Source organism: Mastigoproctus giganteus, chromosome 12 (assembly GCF_048544385.1).
Source record: "Mastigoproctus giganteus isolate SK-2022 chromosome 12, ASM4854438v1, whole genome shotgun sequence".
Taxonomy (NCBI): domain Eukaryota; kingdom Metazoa; phylum Arthropoda; class Arachnida; order Uropygi; family Thelyphonidae; genus Mastigoproctus; species Mastigoproctus giganteus.
In genome coordinates, this window is record NC_143586.1 from 14602794 (window position 1) to 14629427 (window position 26634).

Here is a 26634-nt window from a genome sequence, read left to right on the forward strand (position 1 = left end):
AAGGGCAAATGGAACTTGCCTAGAAGGCATTCTAGGCAAGTTCCATTAGAAGGCATTCTTACTTGTCCACCCATTCCATCTGCATATGTAGAGGCTGTCATGATACTTTTCATAATCTTTTAGTCTGTAGCATTCTTCACACTTGTCACTCTCATTTTTTCTTTGCTTCCAGCTAAGTCACACTACACAGATTCTGTGCTGGCATTTGTAAGATCAAATTGCTCTTAATCTGGACATGCTTTTATAGCTCTCAAGCTGCTTTTGATAAGAAACATAACTCCCCAATCCCTCCTATCTTGTCTACCTTTCCTAAATGCATTATCAGGTAGTGCACAAGCTCATTATCCCTCTGGGTGATGTCAAATTTCTCTTAGCCCTATTATATCAGGGTTAGTTGTCTCGATCAGTAGGACAAATTCACTCATTTTATTGATGATACTCATGCCGTTACTACAGATATGGTTTTGTGTTCTTGTGTTTACTGTCCTAATGCATTCCTGAAGTTATGTAAGCTTGTTGCCTCTGTATTAGCTTCACTTTCATTTAAAATATTGCTGCTCTCAGCACATTTTGAATTTCAATTTTTGGAGTACACATTGTACTCCCCATATTCACATTCTGCATTCCTTATATCTAAGTGATACCGTGTCTCTGATATCCCTACAATGTCTGCATTTGATGACTTGACCAGCACTTACTTCAAATTGATCAAATTTATTTACTGTGTTCCTAGTATTGGTGTACATGCAAGTATACATGTACCTGGTCTTACTCTTAGTTACCCTAACACACTCCATGTATTTTTCTTTCCATGATGACTCACAGCAGGCCTTGAATGTGAATATGAGCTATGTGAATGTTAATGTCATATGTTATGTACTACGCGATAAAGTTAAGTTATTAAAACACATATGTATTGCTATAAATTATAGTTTACAAGCCTCTTCTAATACTGATTACACTGCTACAAAACTACCTAGAAACCTTCAAATATTGTCTGTATTAACACTAACACAATGGCAGCAAAAGATGAATGTTCTTATTGATACAACACAATGGCAGCAGAAGTTGACTGTTGTTTTTTAAGCAATTACAAAGGCCAAGTAAAGAACAGATGCACAAAATTAATCACACAATTACAAATAATTACTACACTACTAATTTTAAATTAAAAATTATGAAAACCAATTTTAAATCAATAAATGAAATTCCACTTAGTGGCTCCTTAAAAGTTTCTAGTTCAGATAATCTTTTCAACAAAGATGTCAAGTTTGTAATTTTGACATCTTTGTTGACTTTGCTGTAGAGTTCCACAGCCTCTGTTTTCATGGGAGAGTTGTCTTGCCTTGTATGCTGCAACAAGTGCTATAATTGACCCATAGAGCATTGGAAATTGGTTCTATGGAGTGAATAATCTTGTTACACCATATTCCAATTAGGTGGGTCAGTAGTATAGGGCGCCTCCGTAGCCAGGTGGGCAGGAGCAGCAGTGCGTAGCACACGCTTCTTGATTAGACTGGGGTTCGAGCCAGTGACCGCCAAATATGGAGGATGTGGAAAGGTCAGGGAATGACCGCTGCATATCCCCGGAGCAATATGGCCTTAGTTGCTAATGTTCCTAAAAACCAAATAACAAACAAACATGCCCAGAGAAATAACAAACAAATGATGCCCAGAGAAGTTTCGTTGTTGGAGTGCATTGTGCCAACACGGATGAAGTTTGAAAGAGTGTGGTGCTGTTTCTCATGGTATGGTCTAGTACAAGGGGGGGGTGAACCTTTTTAAGGGCGCATGCCAAAATTGGCTAAATTTTTTAAAAAAACTACCCTCGTGTGCTGCTCAGAATTTTGCAAAGTACAGTAGAATGTTAATTATCAGAACCTTTAGTTATCCAAACACTGTTTCCCCCCCATTACAGTATCTACTTTTAGTGCAGTGGTTGTTATGCTGAAATATTACTCCTGCTGCTTAATGTATTTGAAGGCCCACTCGAGTTCTTCACTGCACTAGTAACTGGTGCCTCCATAGCCAGGTGGGCAGGAACAGCAGTGCGTAGCACAAGCTTCTTGATCAGACCGGGGTTCAAGCCCATGACCACCAAATACGGAGGATGCGGAAAGGTCAGGAAATGACCACCGCATATCCCGGAGCAATATGGCTTTAGTTGCTAATGCTCCTAAAAACCAAATAACAACAACAACAGCAGTAGAAACTGCAATGTGAGTAAAAGTCTGAATGAAGTTCTATGGAGATACAGCATTAAAGAGGATGAGAGACCTCGCCACGAAATAAAGACAATCTCGCTTGGTTAAAAGGAAAATTCAAGATTACATATTTTAAAAAATAATCCTTCCCAAGATTCATTATATTCTTATTTGTGTGCAATTACTTGTTTATTGTTTATTTCTGTTTATGTAAAAAAAAAAAAAAAAAGTATGATTTATAGTTGAAACCTTTTAAAACAATTAGGTAAGTTCAAAATGAATATAATATACATTGTTTTTTCAAAACGTTTTGGTTATTATTTACAAACTCTTTCCTAAATCAATTATTTTTTTATAATACTTCATATTTCAAAATACTTTGTATACAATAATTTAATTGTAGGCCTAATTAATTACACCGTTTCGTATAAACTAGGTATTCTCATGTATGTTTGATTATCCGAACCATTTGATTAACCAAACCAACCTTGGTCCCGGTTAGTTCAGATAATCGACGTTTAACTGTATTGTTATTTTTCTCATACACATTTTACTTGACAAAAGCGTAACCAAAAAACGAATTAAATAAAAGAAGACATTATTTAAAAGATTCTTTAATAAAGGTATTAAAATAAAATCATAACAAAAATGTAACTTTTAGCTTACAGAACAAATTTAATATAAAATGATAAACCTCTCTTATATTATAAATATAAAACATCAGTGAGACTTCTATTGCTGTCCCATTGATGATAGATACTTTACATCAGGCTTATACTTTAACTTTTAGGGCTATGTACACAGCACTAGTTTCATCTATAAGACTACTCCTATGATTAGACTTAAAGTTCATCACTGAGAACGACTCACAAGACTATGTTGATGAGAAAATATTTAGCAATGCTGTTGCCAGATTTTTTAAAGAGATAAAAGTTTCAGGAATGGAATTCCAATATACAAACTTTTAATACCTCATTTTCTGCAGTTTTCTTTGCTAATCCTGTCAGTATTTTCTAAATCAACTCTGAGGTCGATAAATTTTTGCCTCCAAATTGAGCTGCTCTGAAAATCAATCAGTTGCACCTTAAAAATCATCAGGGTCGATCCACTGAAACATTTCAGGTTCAGTTCAGTTCAGCTTGTTTTACACTGTCTGCAAACTTAATGAATTTTGCAGTTTCTTCCAATTCCCTGAACTTGACAAATCTTGAAAGAAACTGTTCAATAGTTGACTCAATTATTTTGGGATGCTTGGATTCCATGTGCCCAAAAAATTTGTATACGTGCCCCTTTAGGTATGCATGCTGTAGGTTCTCCACCCCTGGCCTAGTTCCTTTGGTGATCATGTGAAGAACCATGAATGCTGATGCCTACCTTAACATTTTAAAAAAATTCTTGCTTCCAATGTTGTGGCAGTTCCTTGTACAAATGCATGTTTGTTTCAGCATACACAAATGGTTCGTGGACATGAAAGTACAAAAGTTGGAATGACTAGCATAGTCCTCATTTGAACATTATGGAACACTTATGAAATGAACTGAAACATTGGTAGCTCAACTTGTCACTTTTCTGCAGGTGGAATGATTATACATGCTGCTGTCTATTGTTTGTGGTGGACTCCCAACTCCAGAGCATATAGTGTGTAATAGCAGAAGGGTGATTGACTCACTATTGAAGTGAGTGGCAGTGAAGGATACTTTTGGAAGGCATTGTATGTGCTATATGTTTAATGAACTTTTGATAAATAGCAACTTAAACATGAGAATTTTCTGATTTTCATTTATTGTTATTTTTTGATATTCTTTTATTGTAATGTTTGTTGTGGTATTAATTAATATTTAAATTAAAAAAAAAAAAAATGTTTTGTAGGTGCTGGAGGAAAGTGTGAAACAGTGTGGAACAAAATTTCACAATGAAGTGGGGAAATTTCGTTTTCTAAATGAAATGATTAAAGTTGTTTCTCCAAAAGTAAGTATTCAGCTTTTGGAACTGCCTGAAATAGCAAAGAATATTATATAGTATATAGTTCTTTTTTGTTTCACAATCTTTCCTTAGATTTAGATTTGCTAATTACAGGCTTCTTTCACAACTTGAATATGAGAAATCAGATTTGCACCATCAATAACATTCAAGTTGATAGGATGTATGCTTAAGCTGTTGGTTGTAGGAAACCTGACAGCCATCACAATTTCCAGCACCTATTTTTCATATTAAGTATGGACAGAAGTCCATTGTTAAACTAGCTATGAGTGTGTATAGTTTAATTATGCAGCAAACTTAGCAATCAAATGCACGATATCTTGTTTTTGCACTGCATGAATGTTTACCTGCATATTTCATATAAAGCAGTGTGCTTGCGTTTTTCAGGCAAGCTCCAAATATGAAATGTATTAGAACCTATGGTACTTAGAGCTTGGGTAAAAGGTGAGAAGACAAGATTTGTTGTCATTAGACTTGATTTTCTGTAGATTTGAAATTTTCAGGAAATGTATGTGAAGGAAGGTTGTTCCAGAGAATAGAAGTAAGAGAGATACAATGAGGAAGAGGAATTAGTTCTGTGAATGGGTGTTGACTAGTTGAGTCATATGTTCAGACTGGTTTGGAAGATAGTAGTGAAATTACAGATGCTAGTTCTGAAGAACAGTGCCCACAGAGGTATCTATAGAAAAGCCATATGGTAGAAACAATGTCTGTGAGAGCAGAGATGGATCATTAGACATGGGCCATTAATTAATCTGACTTTCCCCTTTTGAATAGAGGCAAGGTACTCGAGTAAGGTTTCTGGGACACTGTCCTAGATGACACAGCCTTGGTTTAGGACCAATACTCTAGGAATATGGTGTTTTCCATGCCCTGGAAACTGAGAAAGAGGGATCTTGGTAGTTGATGAAGGTGACGGTCATGGCTATCATAAATGAGCAATGTTATTATGTCTTGTCTTGCCAATTATTTTAGAGTTTTTACCAATATGCTGCTAGTTTTGTTAAACTCTTGCTAAAATGTTATGAAAAGATGTGTGGAAATTTTCCTTTAGCCAGTGGTGGTCGGAGGTGGCTCTAGTGGTTGATTGCTGGAACAAACTTTCATCAGTCACTGTGGAAGTTGATAGCTTAAATAAATTCAAGGAAGAACTGGACAAACTTTTGGGGCGATTGGATGGGTGAAATGGGAAGGGTTTGTTTTGGCTGATGCTGTATAAGCTTTCTTTCTTGCATCACGTATCTATTAATGCTAGGCCTGACCTAGACGAGTGGTCAGGAGTGCAAGTGCAATAGTACTCTTTGAGTGGATCGGGGTTCAAGCCCGTGACTGCTGATGTTAAAAATGTTCGAATAAATTTCTGGTTAATTTTATCTTTGAGGGAAAAAACCTTGCTGGATCTGTTAAGGTACTGTAATGAATATTTTTATGGTGTAGCTGTAATGAATGCTTTCATGGTGCAGTCGTAGCCACTGTGCACGTGCACACTTTTCAACCTTAACTATAAATTTCAGATTACCATTACCCTATTATGATGGCATCAACAATGAAAAGACTGGAATTGCTTACACAATTGGCTACAAATTACAAGTCATCAGTTACCCAAAGGAACATGGAAACAGTGTGCAGAAAGATATTTTGGATCACTACCAACAGAGAAGCTCTGGGAGTGGCAGAAACAAGAAGATAAACTCAGTATAGCAATGAAAAAAAAAATGCTTAGCCCTCATTGACCAACAGAAAAATGGGCAGGAGACTTGAGAAAGAACTGAATAGTTTGATAATAGAGCAGAGGAACTGTGATATATTTGTGTCAACAAAAACAATAATTTTTGAGGCAAGGCAGGGCAGCTGCAAAGGGACTTGATGATTTTGGTGACACAACAAGTTGATATTATAAATTTATGGAGCAAAATGGCTTAGCTATGAGGACACAAAATGGATATCCCATAAAATGCCAGAACAAAGTGAAAACCACATCCTGGAATTTCACAGATTTATAATTAATGCTAGGAAGCACACAAACTACAAGCTTGGCTAAATTGGTAATATGGATGAAGTACGTTTAACATTTGATGTACTTTCAAATAGAAGTGTGGATTAAAGGTACAAAATCAGTAACTCTGAAGATATCAGGCCATGAAGAGACACTATAGTATTGTTTTGGCTCGTTTTGCTGATGGAACAAAATATTCACCTCTTCTCATATTCAAGACAGAAATTCTGCCAAAGTTAAAAATTCCACCAGGTATTTTTGTCCATGTTCATCCTAAGTGGTGGATGGATGAAGATGGAGTCAAACTATGCCTGGAAAAATTGTGACCATGGCATCCTGGTGGCTTTACGAAACCAGCTCTACTGGTATGGGACCAATTTCATGCACATAATAAAACAGAGGCCACAGAGTGGTGGGTGGAAAAGTTAAAAACCAACTTGCTGTAATTCCATGTGGTGGCCAACTATGACCGCTAGATGTTTCTATTAACAAGCCTTTTAAAGCTTTCATGAAAGAAGAATGGACTAAATGGATGAAGGCACTACAACACAACTGAATATTTATTGGTCGTATAAAGAGACCAACAGTTTCTCAGGTGATGAGAAACTGTTAGTCTCTTCATACGACAAATGGGTAAAAAATTATTTGGATGCAATAAAGACTGAGACAGTTGTGAAGTAATTTGAGAAGTGTGGCATCAGTAACACCTTGGATGGCACAGAAGATGATATTGTGTTTGATGAGAATGACAGTTCAGGGAATGAGGCAGCAGCATTGACCATGGGGATGAGAAGTGTGATGATCATTATGATGAGGATGATAGAAGTGATGGATTTTGAGGTTTTAAAGATGAATAAAGACTTGCTTTTTTCTTTTATAGGACCAGGGTATGTCTGCCAGGGGCAAAGGTTGATGACGTTGTAGAGCGGATATCATCTTTTAAGGGCACAAAAGGTGATATAGTTGTACACGTTGGCACTAATGACATTAAGAGTAGGAGACCGGCGGAATTACTTGACAAGTACAGGTCACTGATGAAAAAAAGCCGTGAATTAGGGTTGAAATTGAAAGTGTCTGCAATTCTGCCCAGACACGATAGGAGGGAGTATATGATGAGAGCCCTGTCAATCAATTCGGCCCTGGAAAGATTGTGCAGGGCTCAAGGGGTAGAATTTTTTTCAGCCTGGTCTGTACTTGTTAACAGGAGAGACTGCTTCTACAGGGATGGGATACACTTAAATAGAAAGGGTGCAAGAATGTTTGCTGATGCTATCGAGGCAATGTTAGGTGGGTCGGAAAACTGCTAGATTGGGGGGATACAAGGACTAATAGATTAACAGTAGCCACTGGCAGAGGTGAAAGTGATTCTTGCACTGCTTCTATTGGAATGAGCCGCAGCCTGGAAAATAAGATGCAGGATATTTCAGAGACTGCTGGGAATCATTGGGGTACAAGTAAACACATGGGTTGTGTTAGGGTAGCTAAGAAAAAGAACAGGTGCATGTATACTTGTGTGTACACCAATGCTAGGAGTTTAGTAAATAAATTTGATGAATTTGAGGTATTGCTCAAAACATCAAAGGCAGATATTGTGGGGATTTCAGAGACGTGGTGTCACACAGATATAAGAAATGCAGAACTGGAATTTGGGGAGTACAATGTGTACAGAAAGGATAGACAGGATAGGAAGGGAGGAGGGGTTATGCTATTAATTAAGAAACACATAAAATCCAAGGAAGTGAAGCCAGTCGACATCGCTGGACAGTGCAGTGTCGAGTCAGTTTGGTGTGACATAAGCATTGGGAGATCAAAATTGAGAGTAGGAGTGTGCTATAGGCCTAATGACTCTGATGAGTATAATAAGAAACTGTTCGGAGAAATAGAGTGGGCCAGTAAATCAGAGAGTCTTATAATGGGGGATTTTAATTTCCCAGATATTGACTGGAATTTGGGGGCTGGTCACTCACACAGTAGCAAGGCTTTTGTGGATTTATTGGATGATTGTTTTCTACATCAGCATGTTCGGGAGGCAACTAGAGGGAGTAATACTCTTGATTTGATTATCAGTAGTGATTCTTCATGCATTCAGAATCTGCAGATAAATGAACCACTTGGTGGCAGTGATCACAGTGTGCTGAAGTGGGAGTTACTCAAAGAGGTAACTACCATTAGGGGTAAAGGGAAGGGGTATTGCTTTCGTAAAGGCGACTACAATGGACTGAGACAGTATTTAAATTCTATACAGTGGGATCAACTGATGATATTGCCAACAGCAAATTCAAAATGGGAAGCATTCAAAGAACTTATCGTGGAAGCTACTAGGCTTTACATACCAACTAAGAAATATTGTTCAAGGTTTAGGCCTAAATGGTTGTCAGATGAACTAATGAGGCATATGGCAGAGAAGAAAAATGCATGGGATACATACAAATTAACACGTGACACGGATGCCTATGATAGATACAAGTTGATCTGTAACCAAGTTACAAAGGAGGTTAGGCAGGCGAAGGCAGATTACGAGAGATCCTTGGCAAGGGATGCGAAGAAAAACAGCAAAGAGTTCTTTACTTATGTAAACTCTAGAAGGAAGGGGATGAATCAGATTGGTCCACTTGAGATCGATGGGTCAACTGTTGATGACCCTGCTCGGGTAGCTAACAAACTAAATGAATATTTTGCATCGACATTCACACATGAGGAGTTATTCAGCGAGGGGAATGCCAGAGGTGTATTCAACTCTAGCAGTAAGCTAGAGAATCTTGTAATAACTGAGAGCAAAGTGGAGGAGAAATTGTTGAAGATAAACACAAGAAAGGCACCTGGGGTGGATGGGATCTATCCAGTTATATTAAAGGAGGCAGCAAAGGAGGTAAGCAAACCCTTAGCCATAATTATGAGAGCTTCCTTGGACTCAGGGGAGGTACCCATTGACTGGAGATGTGCAAATGTGACCCCAATTCACAAAGGGGGATCAAAGGCTGACACAAGTAATTATAGACCTGTGAGTTTAACTTCTGTTCCCGGAAAATTAATGGAGGCACTGGTGAAAGAAGCACTGCAGGATCATCTAGACAAGACTTCAGTTATAGCTAGGACACAGCATGGTTTTGTTAAGGGGAAGTCTTGCCTGACCAATTTGATTGGATACTATGATGCAGTCACAAAAGAACTGGATGCAGGGAATAACTTTGATATTATATACTTGGATCTTAGAAAGGCTTTTGATACTGTTGCACATGGAAGACTGCTGCACAAATTGGAGCAGTGTGGCATTGGAGGCAAGTTGCTGCTATGGATAAAGGGGTGGTTGAGGGGGAGAAGACAGAGAGTGGTAATCAATGGACACTGCTCATCGTGGACTAATGTTATTAGTGGAGTCCCTCAGGGTTCAGTATTGGGGCCTTTATTGTTTTCTGTATTTATAAATGATATTGATGATGGTATATCAGGCTTAATGTCCAAGTTTGCAGACGATACAAAGGTTGGCAGGGTTGTCAAGGACACTACTGACACTATGCTGCTGCAACAGGATTTGGAAAGGTTGAGCAGATGGGCTTCGAGGTGGCAAATGAAGTTTAACATTGACAAATGTAAAGTACTACATATGGGAAACAGCAACCCCAGAGCAACGTATCAACTCTGTGGTACTACACTGACAGTGGTAGAGAATGAAAGGGACCTGGGGGTGGTGGTGCAGGCAGATATGAAGTTCTCTGAGCAGTGCAGACGAGCTGCAAGAGTAGCTCATGGTGTATTGTCAATGATATATAGAAATTTTTCTAGCAGGGATAAGGAGGTGATTATTCCCTTGTATAAGGCAATGGTCAGGCCACACCTAGAGTACTGTATACAGGCCTGGAGGCCTCATTTCAGGAAGGATGTAGAGCTGCTGGAACGAGTACAGAGAAGGGCAACTAGATTGGTGAATGGGACAAAGGGGTTCTCTTACGAAGAAAGGCTTAAGTTTTGCAAATTACAGTGTCTGGAAACTAGGCACCAGCGGGGTGATCTGATAGAGGTGTACAAAGCCTTGAATGGTTTGAGCATGCTCAATGCTGATGGGATTCTTCCTCTAGCTCAGAAAAATCACCTGAGAGGGCATAAATTCAAATTGAGGAAAGACAGATGTAGGATAGATGTGCGGAAATTTGCCTTTAGCCAGCGGGTGGTTGGTGGGTGGAACAGACTTCCATCCCTTGTCGTGGAAGTTGATAGCCTAAATAAGTTTAAGGCTCAGCTGGACAGGTATTTCGAACGAACAGAGGGGTGAAGTGGAAGTGGTTATTTTTATTTATTTATGTTACTTTTTTTTTTTTTTTTTTTTTTTTTTTTTGGCTGATGCTGCATAAGCTTGCTTTCTTGCATCAAATGCCTCTACTAATGCTAATGCTAATGCTAATGCTAAAGTGGTGGATGGATGAAGATGGAGTCAAACTATGCCTGGAAAAATTGTGACCATGGCATCCTGGTGGCTTTACGAAACCAGCTCTACTGGTATGGGACCAATTTCATGCACATAATAAAACAGAGGCCACAGAGTGGTGGGTGGAAAAGTTAAAAACCAACTTGCTGTAATTCCATGTGGTGGCCAACTATGACCGCTAGATGTTTCTATTAACAAGCCTTTTAAAGCTTTCATGAAAGAAGAATGGACTAAATGGATGAAGGCACTACAACACAACTGAATATTTATTGGTCGTATAAAGAGACCAACAGTTTCTCAGGTGATGAGAAACTGTTAGTCTCTTCATACGACAAATGGGTAAAAAATTATTTGGATGCAATAAAGACTGAGACAGTTGTGAAGTAATTTGAGAAGTGTGGCATCAGTAACACCTTGGATGGCACAGAAGATGATATTGTGTTTGATGAGAATGACAGTTCAGGGAATGAGGCAGCAGCATTGACCATGGGGATGAGAAGTGTGATGATCATTATGATGAGGATGATAGAAGTGATGGATTTTGAGGTTTTAAAGATGAATAAAGACTTGCTTTTTTCTTTTATTGTCTCATTTTCTTATTGTTCTTTAAAGATGAATTAGAATAATATTTTTGTATATGAATTTTGAGATGATTAAAATATTTTGGGTTCACCCTAGTATGTATGGTGATATAAAAATATTCACCTCTAATAAAATGTTTTTGTTTAAAATGAATTTGAGGTGATGTTGATATGTGCAATAAAATTAATCAGTTCCTCAAAAAATATTATTTTTCCTAAATAATCTTTGCTAAATTATGGGTGCGTCTTATACTCGTGCACCTTATGTGGCAAGAAATATGGTAATTGCTTCCTGATAATCCATTCCACTGTTGAAAAACTCATAGGAAAAGTGTCTCCCGTCTTTATTCGGAAGGGCCTTTGAAGGCTTGTTAGCCCTTTTGTTAGGTTCTCCTGAATTGGTTCAATTGTTGTCTTCTGGTAGAAATCCTGATAGAAACAAAAACAGTAGGCACATTCAGAATAGCTCTTTCAAGTGTGTGCTATTGGACGAATTTTGATTACAGTAATCCCCCAGGGGCCATTATCATGGAGCAGGCTCACACTTTTTTGACAGCTTTACCCTTTTTTTTTTTTTTTTTTTTAAGCAGCGTGTAGCTTTATGAGGAGGTTGAAACACTAAATATAACTGAAAGCTGTAATATTCATGTGTAGGGATGGGAATTTAGTCCCATTAGGAACTTCATCTTTGCTTTAAATTCCAACATTTACATTACTTGAACTGCCCAATAAGTCCATATATACTGAATTCTCCTTTAAGGTGCTTTAAGTGTCAAAAATATGGACACTCGCAAATGGCCTTTCTTTGATGCATTTGTATGTGCTCAGCATGGTTCAAAGTAACATAAAATTAGTTTTTTCAGTTTCAAAACCAACATGTAGTAACTGTCAAGTAGAGCATTCTGCATGCTCTTGAGCATGCCAATGGTGAAAAAGAGGAAAAAGAGATACAAAGTTTAAAGATGGAGGTGAAATATTGTACCAGGAGGCAAGAAAAGTGGCAAAGCCTATAAATAGCAATAAACTTTCATATGCTCAGAAGGTTGAAGGGAGACATTCCATTAGGAAAAAAAACTGAAACAACTCCTACCGGAGGAGTCATTTATTCCCAATGCATGCTATTTATTAAGCTTACAAAAACTCTCACAGAAGGACCAATCAGCTGTAGCTACTATATCTGTACTGACTAATGCTCTACCTTCTATAAAAAAAAAAAAAAGTGGATAAAGAATCCCTTTATCATAGCAGTAACTTGCCATTAATGCACAATTTATACAGCAGCCTTTTATGTGCTATAGTATCAAAAGTTTTCCTGATATCCAAGGCTAAAATATCAAAATTATATTTTGTGTGTAGTTCTTTTTGTTACTGCATCATGGGATCCAGTCAGATTTGTCAGACATGATCTCCCCTTAACAAATCCATGCTGTGACTGCAGTATAATTGCATTTCTGTCTAGATGGTTTGCATTACTTCTTTAACTAGTGACTCCATTATTTTCCCTGGAATGGAAGTTAAGCTAACAGGTCTGCAATTACTTGTCACCTTTTGATCCTCCCCACTTTGTGAATTGGGGCTACATTTGCACATCTCCAGTCTATAAGGCAACCTCCCCTGCATCCAAAGATACTTTCATAATTATGGCTAAGGGTTTGCTTATCCTCTTTGCTACCCCTCCTCCTCAATATAATTGGATAGCTTCCATCTGCCCTAGGTGCCTATTTTATGTTAAGATTTAACACTTTTTTTTTCTTTCACTTTCCTCGCATATATCTCAAAATCATTTAGCTTTCTGGTAGAGCTTGATAAATCCTTGGCATACCCTTTTCTAAAGAATCCTTCATGTTCAAATGAGAATACTTATTCAGCCTTTAATGATGTTTAACTGTTGACATCAAGTGGACCACACATGATTTAACTCCCTTCCTTCTACTATAAATAGATACCTAAATGCAATAATATGTATTATGCTTTTGAGTTTACATTATATGTATTACACTATTCTATTACATTCATAGAGTTTTAAATTAGTTATAGCCATACTAGAAATAAAAAAATTTTGATGAATGTTGTTGATGTGTGTTGTAATATGTTAGATCATATCTCTGTAGGTGATGCATCCAATCACCCTGTATAAGCCGCACAATAAAATTAGTCTTGGTTATTTATGACTGTACATTTTATATTTTGGTAAGATTGTTTGTTGTATTAATCATTTCTTTTTTTTAGGTAACGTCAGAATGTTTGAATAAAATTTTAAATTTTTTTCAAATTTAAATTGTTTTTATCCTGTTTTTATTTGCACCTTTCATAATTCAGTTACCTATTATTGTTTGATGATATCTAATTATTATTATTTTTTTAAGTATTTAGGCACAAGAGCATCACCAAAAGTGAAACAAAAAATTATTGAACTTATGTTTGCTTGGAGTATTGAATTGAAACAAGAACCTAAAATATTTGAAGCATATCAGATGCTGAAAAGGCAAGGAGTAGTTAATATAGATCCTGTTCATGTTATAGAGGTATGTGTTTCAGTTATGATAAATATGGTAGCGTAAAATAGTATCAATTATATTATATCATTAATTTTTTCTATTGTCATAAAATGACCAGTTAGTTTGTTACAAATGAATATGGTTTAACTATCTGATTATTGCATTGCATACCTTAAAAGTGGGCAGAGGTATAGGTTAGAATTTCATCAAAGACTGGAGGGATTCTTAACGATCTCTTCAGTCAGAATTGTAGTTAGCCAATTCCAGAAAGAGGAAGTAAGTCACTGAGTCATTCTGGTTTTTAGTATGCACAGCAATCAATTCAGGCTATGAACATTTGTATAGACATATGAGGGAGTTTCAAAAATAAATTGTATTCCCTCCAGAAGTAGTTGTGATAGAAGGTTGAAACAGACACCATGTATTACATTTTTTCAACATAGTCACCAAACAAAATGGCATATTTTTGACACATCTTAGTACAATTTCTTCATCATGCACTGCAGGCCAGTTTTGTAGAAGTCCTCTGACAGTCCTTCAAACCACCCACAACTTGGCAGAAGAAATCACCTCATCATCAGCAGCAAAGTGTTTTCCATGAAAAAAGGACTTCAAGGGAGGAAAGAGGAAGCAGTTTGAGGATGCAAGATTGGAGGAATAAGCAGGATGTGGCAATATTTCAAACCCCCATTTATGGGCACATCTCACTGCAGCATACAAGGAGTGTTCAGGGGCCATTATCATGAAGCAGGCTCACACCTTTTGACAGCTTTACCCTTTTTTTTTTTTTTTTTTTTTATAGTAGCATGTAGCTTTATGTGGAGGTTGGAATAACACTTCACCATTATAGTACAGCCTTTTTGAATATAATCTGTTAGAATTACACCTTGCTGATCTCAAAAAACTTACTGCATCACCTTTCAAGCACTTGGTTGTACCTTTGCCTTTTTTGGGGGTTGGAGGGGATGGTGGTTCTGCATGCTTCCATTGTTTTGACATTTGTTTAGTTTTGATACCTTAATGATGGATCCAAGTTTCATCCATGGTGACTAGCCATGAAAAAAAACTCCTTGCTTTTTCATGGCACATCGACAACATTTCATGTGCATATTGTGTCCTTTCCTACTTTTGGTAAGGGGTCAGAAATCTGGGAATACATTTAGCACGCACTCATATGCAACTGTTGCTGGATGTTCTCCACAGATCCTGTACTAATTTGGAGCTGTTGCGTTCTTTGATGCTATTGTGGTGATCTTCCAGGATTAATTTCCCCAGTTTTTGCAGCACTCTCTTCTGTTACAGCAGTTGTGGCATCCTGAGATTTCTTCATCATGCACTGAGTTTCTTCCACATTGTTTATACCAATGTGCAACAATACTATAGCCTGGGCAGTCTTCTCCATAAACAGTGACCATTTCTTTGTGGATTGTTTTGGGTATTTTCCCTTGCAGAAAGAGGGACCAAATCAGTGATTGATCTGTATTCCACTTTATCCATTGTGACACTTCACTTCATTCAGTGCAGCAAAAAAAAAAAAAAAAAAACCCAAAAACAAAAAAAACAACAACAAAAAAAAAGACTTGAGATCAAAACCAAATTTTGTGTGGTTGCTACAGAGATTTCAAGGTATCAAACAAAAAAAAAAAAAGAATATTTCTAAAACAACTACTTCTGGGTGAATCAAATCTTTTTTGAACCCTCCTCATATACACCAGTGCAGATACTGCTGTGCTATGCAACCAACATCAACTTACGTTAACATGGATTATGCTCTTAGCAATCCCATCCACTTATGGCGAAACTGTCAAGATGTGATATTTTATCTTTTATGATGAACCACTCGATGCCAACCCATTCTTCCTCTGCGAGGAAGAATGGGTTGGTATCGAGATCTTCCTGACTTCAAATGGGGAATGATTTTGGGCAAGATTGCCAGTACCTTGACAACAGCAAACATGGTTAAGTGCTCCCATTCAGAGATGTCATGAGTCTGTGAACCATGGTTGGCTCAACAGCAGTTGAACAACTATCCAAAGGTGGGACAGCCACATGTGGTCAATGCCCATGGTGAGCATCGTGTATCTCATCTCATAACACAGCAGCAACACAGCAGTGGCCCAGATATCTACCCAAATGGACTGCCATAGCCTACACGAGTTGTCAGCTGTAACGGGTACCCATGCTCACTGTGGAAATTTCTCTCCTGGTCTGATGAATCCTGCTTCCATCTCAGTCCTGTTGATGGGTGTATACACATTTTTAGAAAGCAAATGAGTCTGTGGCATTCTGCTGGAGGAGGGGGATGTTATAGTTTGGTGACTTTTTATGTACGAGTAGCACTACCACAGGAGACCCGCAACACCTTGTGGAGATATGTACAGGTAGTTCCCGACTTTACGAGTTAATTCGTTCCTAGCGTGCGCTTGTAAAGCGGGAATTTATTTCCCATAGACATAACGTTAAAAATAGGGGTTACATTCTCAACAATGAAATTTGTTAGCTAATTAGTTTGTTTAAACAATGATTGATTTATCCAAAGAAATGAAAATGTAGCCTGTAAAATCAAGCAAATGATAATAATAAAGAAATTATTTACGACTTACAAATGTTAAAGAATGTTTATTCTTCATCATCATCATCGACTAAATGCACACTCGTTGATTACTCATTATTGAATCGGCACTTATTGGTTTGTTGCACAAGGAGTCGTCTTCTTCAGAAATGTTTCAAGAGGCGTTTGTTTCCAAGATAACCTTCTCTTTTAATTATAAATTTCACGATTGCGTGCATAAGCATTTTTTAACGGCACACACAAATCACAACTAACACAATTCGCGTGGAGTAACAAGTTCACGAAGTTTAAAAAAAAAAAAGAATGAAGAGAAGATTCTGAAAATTTATTTATGTTTTTTATACAATTGAAGATTTCAGTAAAGGGGAAACACATTTCGCCATAATAACGTAAAAACCCACAATTCCAGCTATCAGTACTTTTGCAAATGCAATAACATGGAGTTTACTACCCATTTATAATTGCTTGCACTAACAGAAAAGCCCAATAAACTGAAAAGCGCAAATTGTTTTTATTGTTTTATGGTCATGACCTCCAGAAATGTGCTTTAGAAAAATATCACAAAGGCGTTTAAAATTGATTCTTATAATGGAACATATGATAATGATGAAAGTGTAGTGCCTTTTAATGATTTGAATTGGTAACTAATACAATTTACAAACCACACTCATGACCTTTTAGATGGCCTTAAGGTCACACTCGTGCCCTTAAAAATGACATTTTACAGAGATAAATAGCTTAGTTATACAGCGAAAATTTAAACTTCCAACATCTTGAAATGAATTACCAAAAAACAGTGTGTTATTGGGTTCACATTACGATATGATGGTGTCTCTGGAACTGATTAATATCGTAAAGTGGGGTACACTGTATTGTATAGCTATGCACATGGTTTGGAATGCAGTATTTATGAATATTTAACATTCATTTTTTGCAATAATGTTCATATTTTCGATTTTGTTGATACTTGGGGAAAAAAAACTAGTAAACCCAGGAACTGTCTGTATGGGCAAAGCCAACAAAGTTTTTACACACACACATTATTTACCTTACAAGTCTCCATTATTTACAAAGCCAGCAATTTAACATTTCTCTCAATTAGAGAAGAATAGACAAATCGCTATTTACGGCAATAAGTAAATACCCAATTTGGTTATCAAAACTACAATCATTTTTGGAGATTAATTTAATTTAACCATTGCTAGAAGGGTGCTTTCACTTATGTGAAGAAGTAATCACATGACACAAGCCATCAATTAGAACACTCTTAATAAGACAGTAAAGAAAATTCTAACATTCTACAACGAAGCAATAATGATGAAATCAGCTTTAGCATGTAAACTCCATCCATTTTACAGATACACTTTAATTAACCCTATCAGGTAGGTTAACCAACACACACACACATCTAAAAGACAATATAAACATATAGCATGTATCCTTTCCATGCTTAAATCGTCAAGTTTCGCCATACTGCCCAACAAATCAACCTCTAGGTCATACTGAAACACTCATCTCCAGTGGCAATACTGTTGAGGAAATTAGCATTGTCTTGACAAGCTGCATGATGACACTCATTGTTGCTTCTACTGATCTCTAAGGCTGTGAAGCACAAATTTTGTATACTTTGTCTTCCTTAAACCTTCATGTAGAATTTGACAAATCATCTCCTTATTCATATTTGATTCATATGTAGATTTGACGAATCATCTCCCTATCATTCTTAGGGTTGAACAATGATCTCTTGTCACAATTTCCCAAACTTTTGCAACTCTCTCCTCATTTTGAGAGGTTGATAGATGCTTAATTCTTGGGTCATTGTGAACATCCTCACATCTGTCTTTGAACTGCTTGTACCATTCAAATGCACAAACTGGTATGACTTAATGTTTCATCACCATAAATAGTTTTTAGCATTTCATATGGTTCTGTTGTAAATTTTTCCTGTTTTAAAGTAAAATTTGATATTTGTTCATTGCTCATTGCAAAATCGTGAGACATGGAACTATCGTGCGACATAGCTCTACTAATGAAATTGGTTGTTACTTGCAACCTGGCAGTCTATTGGATAATCCATCTACTGCCATCTATTGAAGGAATTTTGAACTATGGCATATCAATTCCATTTATTTTCAAACTCCTCAAACACGACTGCAACAGCACCAATGTGGGAACATTATTGCCACATCTTGTACATTAACCCAAATTATGCACACATTGTTATAGGACATTTGGGAATAGTAATGTACTTAGAACTCAATAAAATTTTGTCATATCGGTAGAGATTTAGAACAAACAAAAAAATTAGTAAAAAAGCAGATATATCAGGATTAATGGAAGTACAATATGTGTTTGATATAAATATAACACACCAGTGGTTTCTTGTGGATCAATACTATGTTCTCAGAAATAAGTAAAAAATACTTTGAGACGTACTCAAAATTGTAACCTAATGATCACAGTAGGTACTATAACTTTTTAAAAATAAAAATAATTATGTGACCTTCAAAAAGACTTCAAAATTACTTCTGCCAACAAGATAGGTAATAATTATACAGAGCCCTTTATATTAATGTACCTTAAAAAATAAATTTCAATCTACTATTACACATCAGTTTTAACTTCCCCAGTATTATTAACAAAAACTTAGTTTGCATTAAACAAGAAACTGAAGCTAAATAACAATAAGAGAAGAACAGGCAGGATTTAGACCCGGGCGAGGATGCTGTGATCAAATCTTTGCCATTCGTCAGCTGATGGAGGAGAGGATCCAGTGTGGACAGCGAACCGTCATTGTTTTCATTGACTTTAAGTCTGCTTTCGACTGTGTCCACCGGCCTGCCTTATGGAAACTACTAGAGGTTGAACATGTACCTCGAAAAGTCATCACACTCCTCCAAACTGCATACAACAGCTTAACCAGCCAGGTGCGCATCCAGAACGATTTATCTGAGGAATTTACCATCCAAACTGGAGTCCGCAAAGGGGATGTAGCCTCCCCGTTGCTTTTCAACATCGTGGTCGACGCCATTATGAGGCAAGCATTCAGAAACAGACAGGGCATACAATATGACAAGGATCACTATGTGACTGACCTGATGTTTGCTGATGATAGTGCTATCCTTGCCGGTAACGACGCTGAAGCCACGGACATCCTCCACGACATTGCCCGCATTGCCCGGCCATACGGTTTGAAGATCAATGCTGGTAAGACAAAGGCCCTGACAACAGATGGGTCGCAAGCCACCATCTATCTCGAAGGCGTTCAGATCGAGCAAGTGCAGGACTTTAAATACCTTGGGTCGCTGGTCCAGGAGAAGAAAGTTGCATCCACCATGGAAATCCACAGCAGAATTGGACACGCGGCCACTGCGTTCGCCTCGCTCAAATGGTGTCTGTGGAAGAGGACCAACATTTCCACAAAGACAAAAATCCGATTCTTCTGGACTTTGATCCTGCCCATTCTTCTTTACGGATCGGAAACATGGATTTGTCTCAAGTTAGATTTGAACAAACTTGAGGTATTCCAAATGCGATGCCTGCGGCAGATCTTGGGCATCTCTCTTTGCGACCGCATCACTAATGATACCATCCGCGCCAGATGCCAACAGCAACCAACCATTGCTGACCAAATCCAGAAGCGAAGACTTAGATGGTTTGGCCACGTATGTAGAATGGGCACGAACAGAATACCATCCACACTCCTTTGGAGACAACGACCCACTCAATGGAGCATCCAACGGACCGCGCCTAGGAAAACGTGGGCCAAGCAAGTGAAAAATGATTTGAAGAGCCGACGTCTCGACCTTAACCAGGCCAGGACTGACGCCATGAATCGTAAGGTATGGAAGAACATCACAGAGCAAGTCCAAAACCCTGCGGCACCTACAGCAGCATACTGGTTGCGTGGCCAACCACCTCCCCCAGCTGCCAGCTAAGGACCAAAGAAGAAGAAGAAGAAATAACAATAATTATAAATTTCCCTATGTGTATTTTATTCAAAAATTTAATAAAATAGCAATTTATTATGCAGAGAAACCTCACAAAACCTTTGAAAAACTGCTTAAGCCAATATTAGACAATTTTTCACAACAAAATTGTAGATAATAATTAATGTATTATAGATGCATTGCAGAATAATAGCACATAAATCATATGCAGAGTTTTGACTTAGAAAGTCTCTTCACCAGCATTAATATCAAGAATTTTAAATTAGTTTTCAATGATCTGTGTAAATATAACTGCAAAAATATCAGGCCATTGACTCCAGTTACATATTGGAATAATATTATAACCTTATGTATCTTCAAAAACTTTGTCTCTGATGGAACAACACTACACCAGCCAGTTGAATGAACACCCATGTGTAGCCTCGCTTTCTGCATTGTTGCAAACTTGTACCTTTTAAATTTATAGACGATGTACATGCATTTTAAATTATCCAAATTTCAAAAATATTGCCACATACTGTATTTCTTCGATTCTAAGATGCACTTTTTTTCCCCTATAAACATCTCTAAAAACGGAGTGCGTCTTAGAATCGATGGTGTCTTACAATTGCAGTTTTTTTTTTTCGAATTTTCCTGCACTTTTCACAGCACCACATGTTTTGTTTTTACATGGAAACCACACCTCCAAGTTTGACCGTTATCGCATTCTCCATTTCCAATGGAGAATAAAGTGGCGTGGGTGATTTCACGTGCTTTCGAAATGTGAAGCCACTTATTTCATTTTAGTGGAGTTCACTCAGCGAAAACTTGGAAGTTTTGTTTGTATCTTCGAAAGTACATAAGTGGATTTACTGTATTTCGTTAATTTTGATCCCTTATTGCACATTAAAATGTCAAAAAAGATTGCACTATGAAGCCGCATTGAAACGAAAAATTATTGTGTATGCAAAAGAACATGGAAATAAAGCTGCAGGTCAACATTTTGACATTAGTGAAGTAAATGTTCGTCATTGGAGAAATGATCGCAATTCCATATTTTCGTGCAAAGCAACAACCAAGTGCTTTACAGGGCCTAAGAAAGGAAGATTTCCACAAGTCAATGAAGCTGTGATACATTTTGTAATGGAGACATGTGCAAAAGGATTACCCATCAATCGAAAATCCATGCAATTGAAAGCTGGAGAAACTGCCAAGTCCCTCAGAATAGAGAAAATAATTTTTAAAGACAGTCACGGCTGGTGCGACACATTCCTGCATCGTAGTGGATTATCGTTAAGGTGCCGAACATCTATCTGTCAAAAAATTTCTGCAGACTTTCAACAGAAGCTGATTAGTTGTGAAGGAAAAAAAGAAACTATGAGTTTAGAATCAAGTTGGAAATGCCGATGGAACCCTGGTCTTCTTTGATATGCCTCGAAATTACACTGTCAATGCCAAAGGTGCTAAAGAAATCAAGATTATCAACATGGGCTATGAAAAGCAGTGTATCACAGTGATGCTATGCATCACTGCTGATGGTCGAAAGTTGCCACCATATTTAATTTTAAATCGAAAAACCATACCGAAGAATGAAATTTTCCCCAAAGATGTTATTGCGCGTGCACAAAAAAATGGATGGATGTTGGCAGAGCTTATGGAAGACTGGCTAAATGTTGTGTGGAATAGACTTCTTGGAAGTCTTCGTAACCTACCCAGCATGCTAGTACTTGATGCATTTCGTGGACATTTGTCCGAACGGGTCAAAAATAAAATCGTACAAAAACATGCCGACTTGGTTGTGATTCCTGATGGCATGACTAGCCAACTGCAGCCACTTGACGTTTCAGTCAACAAACCATTTAAAGATTATTTGAGAAAGGAATATGAATTCTGGTGGTGACAGACAACCTTCCGTGACACCTTCCGGAAAAATTAAGAAACTGCTGGCATCAAGCGCCTTCGTAGCCAGGTGGGAAGGAGCAGCAGTGCATAGCACACACTTCTTGATTAGACCGGGGTTCGAGCCTGTCATCACCAAATACGGAGGATGCGGAAAGGTCAGGGAATGACCACCGCATATTCCCGGAGCAATATGGCCTTAGTTGCTAATGCTACTAAAAACCAAATAACAAACAAACAAACAACAGCTGGCATCAAAATTGGCAGAATGGGTATCAACAGCTTGGAAGCTGATCCCAGAAAGAATAGTCAAGCACTGATATAAAAATTGTTGCATTACCAACGCTTTTGATGGCTTAGAAGATGATATATTATGGGATAATGAAGATAACGATGGCTCAGAAGAATCTGACCCTGAATATGAAGTAGACTCTGATATTGATTCAGATGCAGATATCGATGGCTCAGAAGATTCAGATGGAAGTGATGAATAACATACCTACTGATAAATACCAGTATTATTGTTAGTAAATTGAATTCAATTATAATAAAAATATTTGTTAGATTTATTTTATTTTTTTCTTAGAATCAAAGCTTTTTTCCTGAAATTAAGGCGCATCTTACAATCGATGGCGTCTTAAAATCGAAGAAATATGGATATCAAAAGAACCTGCATTGAAAAAAACTAATACAGTAGAAGCCTTCTCACATGACATGATTTGGACGAGTAGTTGGCTGGTTAATTTAAAAGCAAGTTAAAGCAGGGAATCATAAAAAAAAAAAAAAGTATGCATACTTACCTTAAGAATTTTTATTTCGTTTAACAAGAATATGTACATTTATTTACATAAAATCAGTATTTTGCTCTATTTAGATGAAAATACTGATGAAGATTCTTTTTTTTTTATAAATGTTATATCATTGGCCATTAAATTAGTCTGTTATTCAATGTAACATAAAACTGTATGAGAAATATTTGACTTTGGATTTGATTCAGTCCCTTCCTCATATTTAAATAAACCTGTGAGTTTTTTTTTTTTTTTTTTACCTCACCCATAATTTCATTTTTCAACAAATTGGTGCTGATTTGTTGAATCCATTTTGTAAATTTGGGGAACCTTCATTTTCCCTGAAATCATTTAATAATCTTTGTTTTTCATTATTTTCTTGTAGTTCAGAACTTTCATTAGCATTGTCAACCTTGGGCCAAAGTTTTCTCCATGATTTAGTAAATCTTGAACTAGGAATTTCATTTCATGCTAATGCTGTATTGTAAATGCATCATTGATGCTGATGACTTATTCTATAAGACTTATATATATATTTTTTTTTAAAATTTAACTCAAAAATTTTGCCTGTATTGTCTGTTTAGACATTCTAGAACCCCATAATGCATAGACTGGATCAAGGATGTTACATCTGACAATAAAAACATGGCTTTGATGTCTCCTTCTTTGGGTTCCTCACCATTGGAATATGAAGTAGCATTATCCATAAAGAGAGCTTTTTTTTTAAGGTAAATTTGTTTTCTTCAGAAGGTACAAAGTTGTGGGAAAAAAGCCATTTTTTGAATAATGCAGAGCCCATCCATAATGATTTCTTTGAGTTAATAAACTGGTACAAGATGAACAATTTATTTAAAAGCTTTAGGATTATCAACTACAAAAAAGTCAGCAATTTGTGAGTTCCAATTGCATCACTGCTAGCAGCTACAATGATTCTCTCTTTGGACTTTTTTTGTATCCTGGCACTGCATGCTCTGGTTTTTTTTTTTTTTTTTTTGGCTATCATTTTTATAGGTAACACTTTAAAATTTAAACCCATTTCATCCATATTAGAGTTGTTCTTCAATCAATTTTTCTCTGTTGATAAATAAACCTTGATTCTTCTGTAAATTTTTGAGAGCAGTCTGATCAGTTGATAATTTCTTTTTGCTTATACTCAATACATGAATACCATTACATTTTTTTCTAATGTCCAAGCCATCCTTAATTTGCTATAAAACTTTCTACACTATCAGTTTTTGATGAAAGACCGGGGCCTTTTCTTTGATGTTACTGACTATATAGATGGCACCGTCTACTGTGTCTAATTTTGATTTATTTACATTACAGCAAGAATGTAACAACCCTTTTTTTTTTTTTTTTTTGTAGTTGTTGGCGCATCGGCTTTTGTGGCCATAATGCACCTCCCAAGGTTTTTGCAGTACTTTGATCCAAGCCCGAGGCGGGAATCGAACCCGCGACCTTTGGGTTACCAGGTAGGCACTTTACCCACCCAGCTAGCCCGGTCGGCTGTAACAACCCTTATGAAATAAACTGAAATCAAACTCCTAGATTTGTTATTATTAACAAATCTAGAAGAATTGTCGTGATGGAGCATCTAGCCATCCTTCCACAATTCTGGTATCTTCCTTAGAATTTTTTCATGCAGCCTTGTCAGAACTTCAGTGCAGTATGTTTGATTGATAGTCTGATTTAGTAGAATGTATCAGCCATAATAATTCCTTTAATATCGAAGAAAACGAGAAGTATGGTTTTCATTTTTGATTTTGGCATTCTTGCGTTTTTTTGGTCTGGGGGATTGTTTTGTCTTCCATTGCCTGGCTCTTTTAGTTTCTGGGTTGTACTGGAACAGCCATCTTTCATCACAAGTAATTACAATACTCAAAGTCTGGATCTTCAGTTTTTTTTTCCAAAGCATCTTCACAAACTTGGAGTTTTCTCATTCTTTGATCCTCATTAAAAACGTTTGGCACTATCTTGGCACATGCTTTTCTCATGCCTAACTTTTCAGTTAAAATTTGTCTGTTTCTTTGTCCATATTGAATTCTTATGCAACCATTCTAATACTTAAATGATGACTACTTCTCATCAGTGTCCTTACCTGGTCTTCATTTTCATCAGTTTTCATGGATACCGGTCAGCTTGGTCTTTCATTGCCTTCCACATTCTCTTTTCCTTCTAAAAATCTTTTATGCCATTCAAACATGTGAGTTCTTGACATAGTATCTTCCCCATAAACTTGAAATAACTCGTAATTTTCAGTTATGAGTTTTTCAAGTTGGTTGGTTTTTAGTTGATGTTTTCTTTAGTTTCATTGTTTGATTCTTTTGTTTTTAATTTTACCAGCAAATTGCAAAACGCAAGGTAATGAAAATCTGTCTCACTGCAAAGTGAATGAGTGTGTTGGAAGATGATTTTGCAGACAACTAGTGAAAGGTTCAAAGTTTACTGCTGTGCCTTTGTTTCACATGTGCATGGTCTCATTATTTTTATAAAGCCACACCTTGTATAAAACAAATGATCTTATTTGTTAACCCTTTCCACCCAAATACTCTTTTTTGATGACCTAAACATGAAAGGTATTGAACTGCAATGGTTGAGCAGATATTTGTTAATGTTAGGCTTAAATTTCTGTAGATTGTAATGTTTAAAAATTACATATGTGAAGGAAGGCCTTCTAAACAACTAGAAGGGATAAACTAGGAAGAGGAAAAATTAATTTGGTAATGTTTGAAGTTGAATTCTAAGTGGATGTTGACTAGGTGGTGTGCGTGTGCGTGCGTGCGTGCGTGCTCAGATTGTTTTGAAAGAGGTGAATTACAGATGCTAAATTAGAAAATTCTTTTCATCAGTTTTAATATTTATATGAAAAACAATAATTGGAATGATGACTGAGGAGATTTCTATTACATATATCTTCAGTTATTGCAATGTATAGTATGTACTATAAGTCATCTGATATTACATGAATGCATTATTTAACGATGTTATGTAACATCTTTAAATGTTTCTATATAGAAGCTCCTTATTCCCTGAAGAAATTTGCTCATACTATTTGTTTAGTATATTTCACTGTTTTATGTTTTTTTTTTTTATAGAACTACCAGCCCCCTCCAATACCTCCTCCAAGACCAAAGAATGCTATTTTTGAAGATGAAGAAAAATCCCAAGTAAGTGTTGATGTTAAGTAATTTTTAGTTTGTGAAACCATTTTTACTATATGAAAGGAAATATTTTCTCTATTGTTATGAGCCATTACATTGTTGGCATAATAGATTGAACAAATTCCAATGTGGTTTTAAAAGGGTATTAGACATTAAAACACAGGTATTAGATTATTGTAATAACAATACTTCTGCTTTTAAAGGCTGTTTAATTTTGAAATAAATATTACAAATAATTAATAATACTAAAATTCCATTAAGAATATTTAAAATTTATTTCCATATTAAAGAGTTTAAAGCAGAGAAGGATGTTTTGACTGAAATTGGTTTAGTCAACACTTTTTTTTTTTTTTTTTAAGTTTATAATAAAACTGAATACTGTTGAGGTACTGAAGTACAACTAAACTTTGATGGTTAATTATAAATTTGTTTGAGCTTGAAAGCAAGTGAGATGTGATTTTTTGATGCGATCCAGTAATTTTGAAGGCGACAGCAAGAGTATTGATCCATTAATTATGAGCACATGTAATAATTTTGACAAACAGACACTCCCTGGCTTATGTAATAGTCAGTCCTCATATAGCACGGTAGTTGTGTTCCTAG

General features: G+C 36.6%; 1 protein-coding gene across 3 annotated transcripts in view; it reads left to right on the forward strand.

Moving 5' to 3' along the window:
* The window catches only part of LOC150076723 (ADP-ribosylation factor-binding protein GGA1-like), a 303671-nt gene that overhangs the window by 13877 nt on the left and 263160 nt on the right, over window positions 1-26634 (forward strand). For all 3 annotated transcript variants that reach the window (XM_090385588.1, XM_090385589.1, XM_090385590.1), the window contains 3 exons: window positions 4074-4172; window positions 13551-13709; window positions 25966-26037. In XM_090385588.1, the coding sequence (XP_090241714.1) occupies window positions 4074-4172; window positions 13551-13709; window positions 25966-26037 (330 nt within the window). The remainder of the gene's footprint in view (window positions 1-4073; window positions 4173-13550; window positions 13710-25965; window positions 26038-26634) is intronic.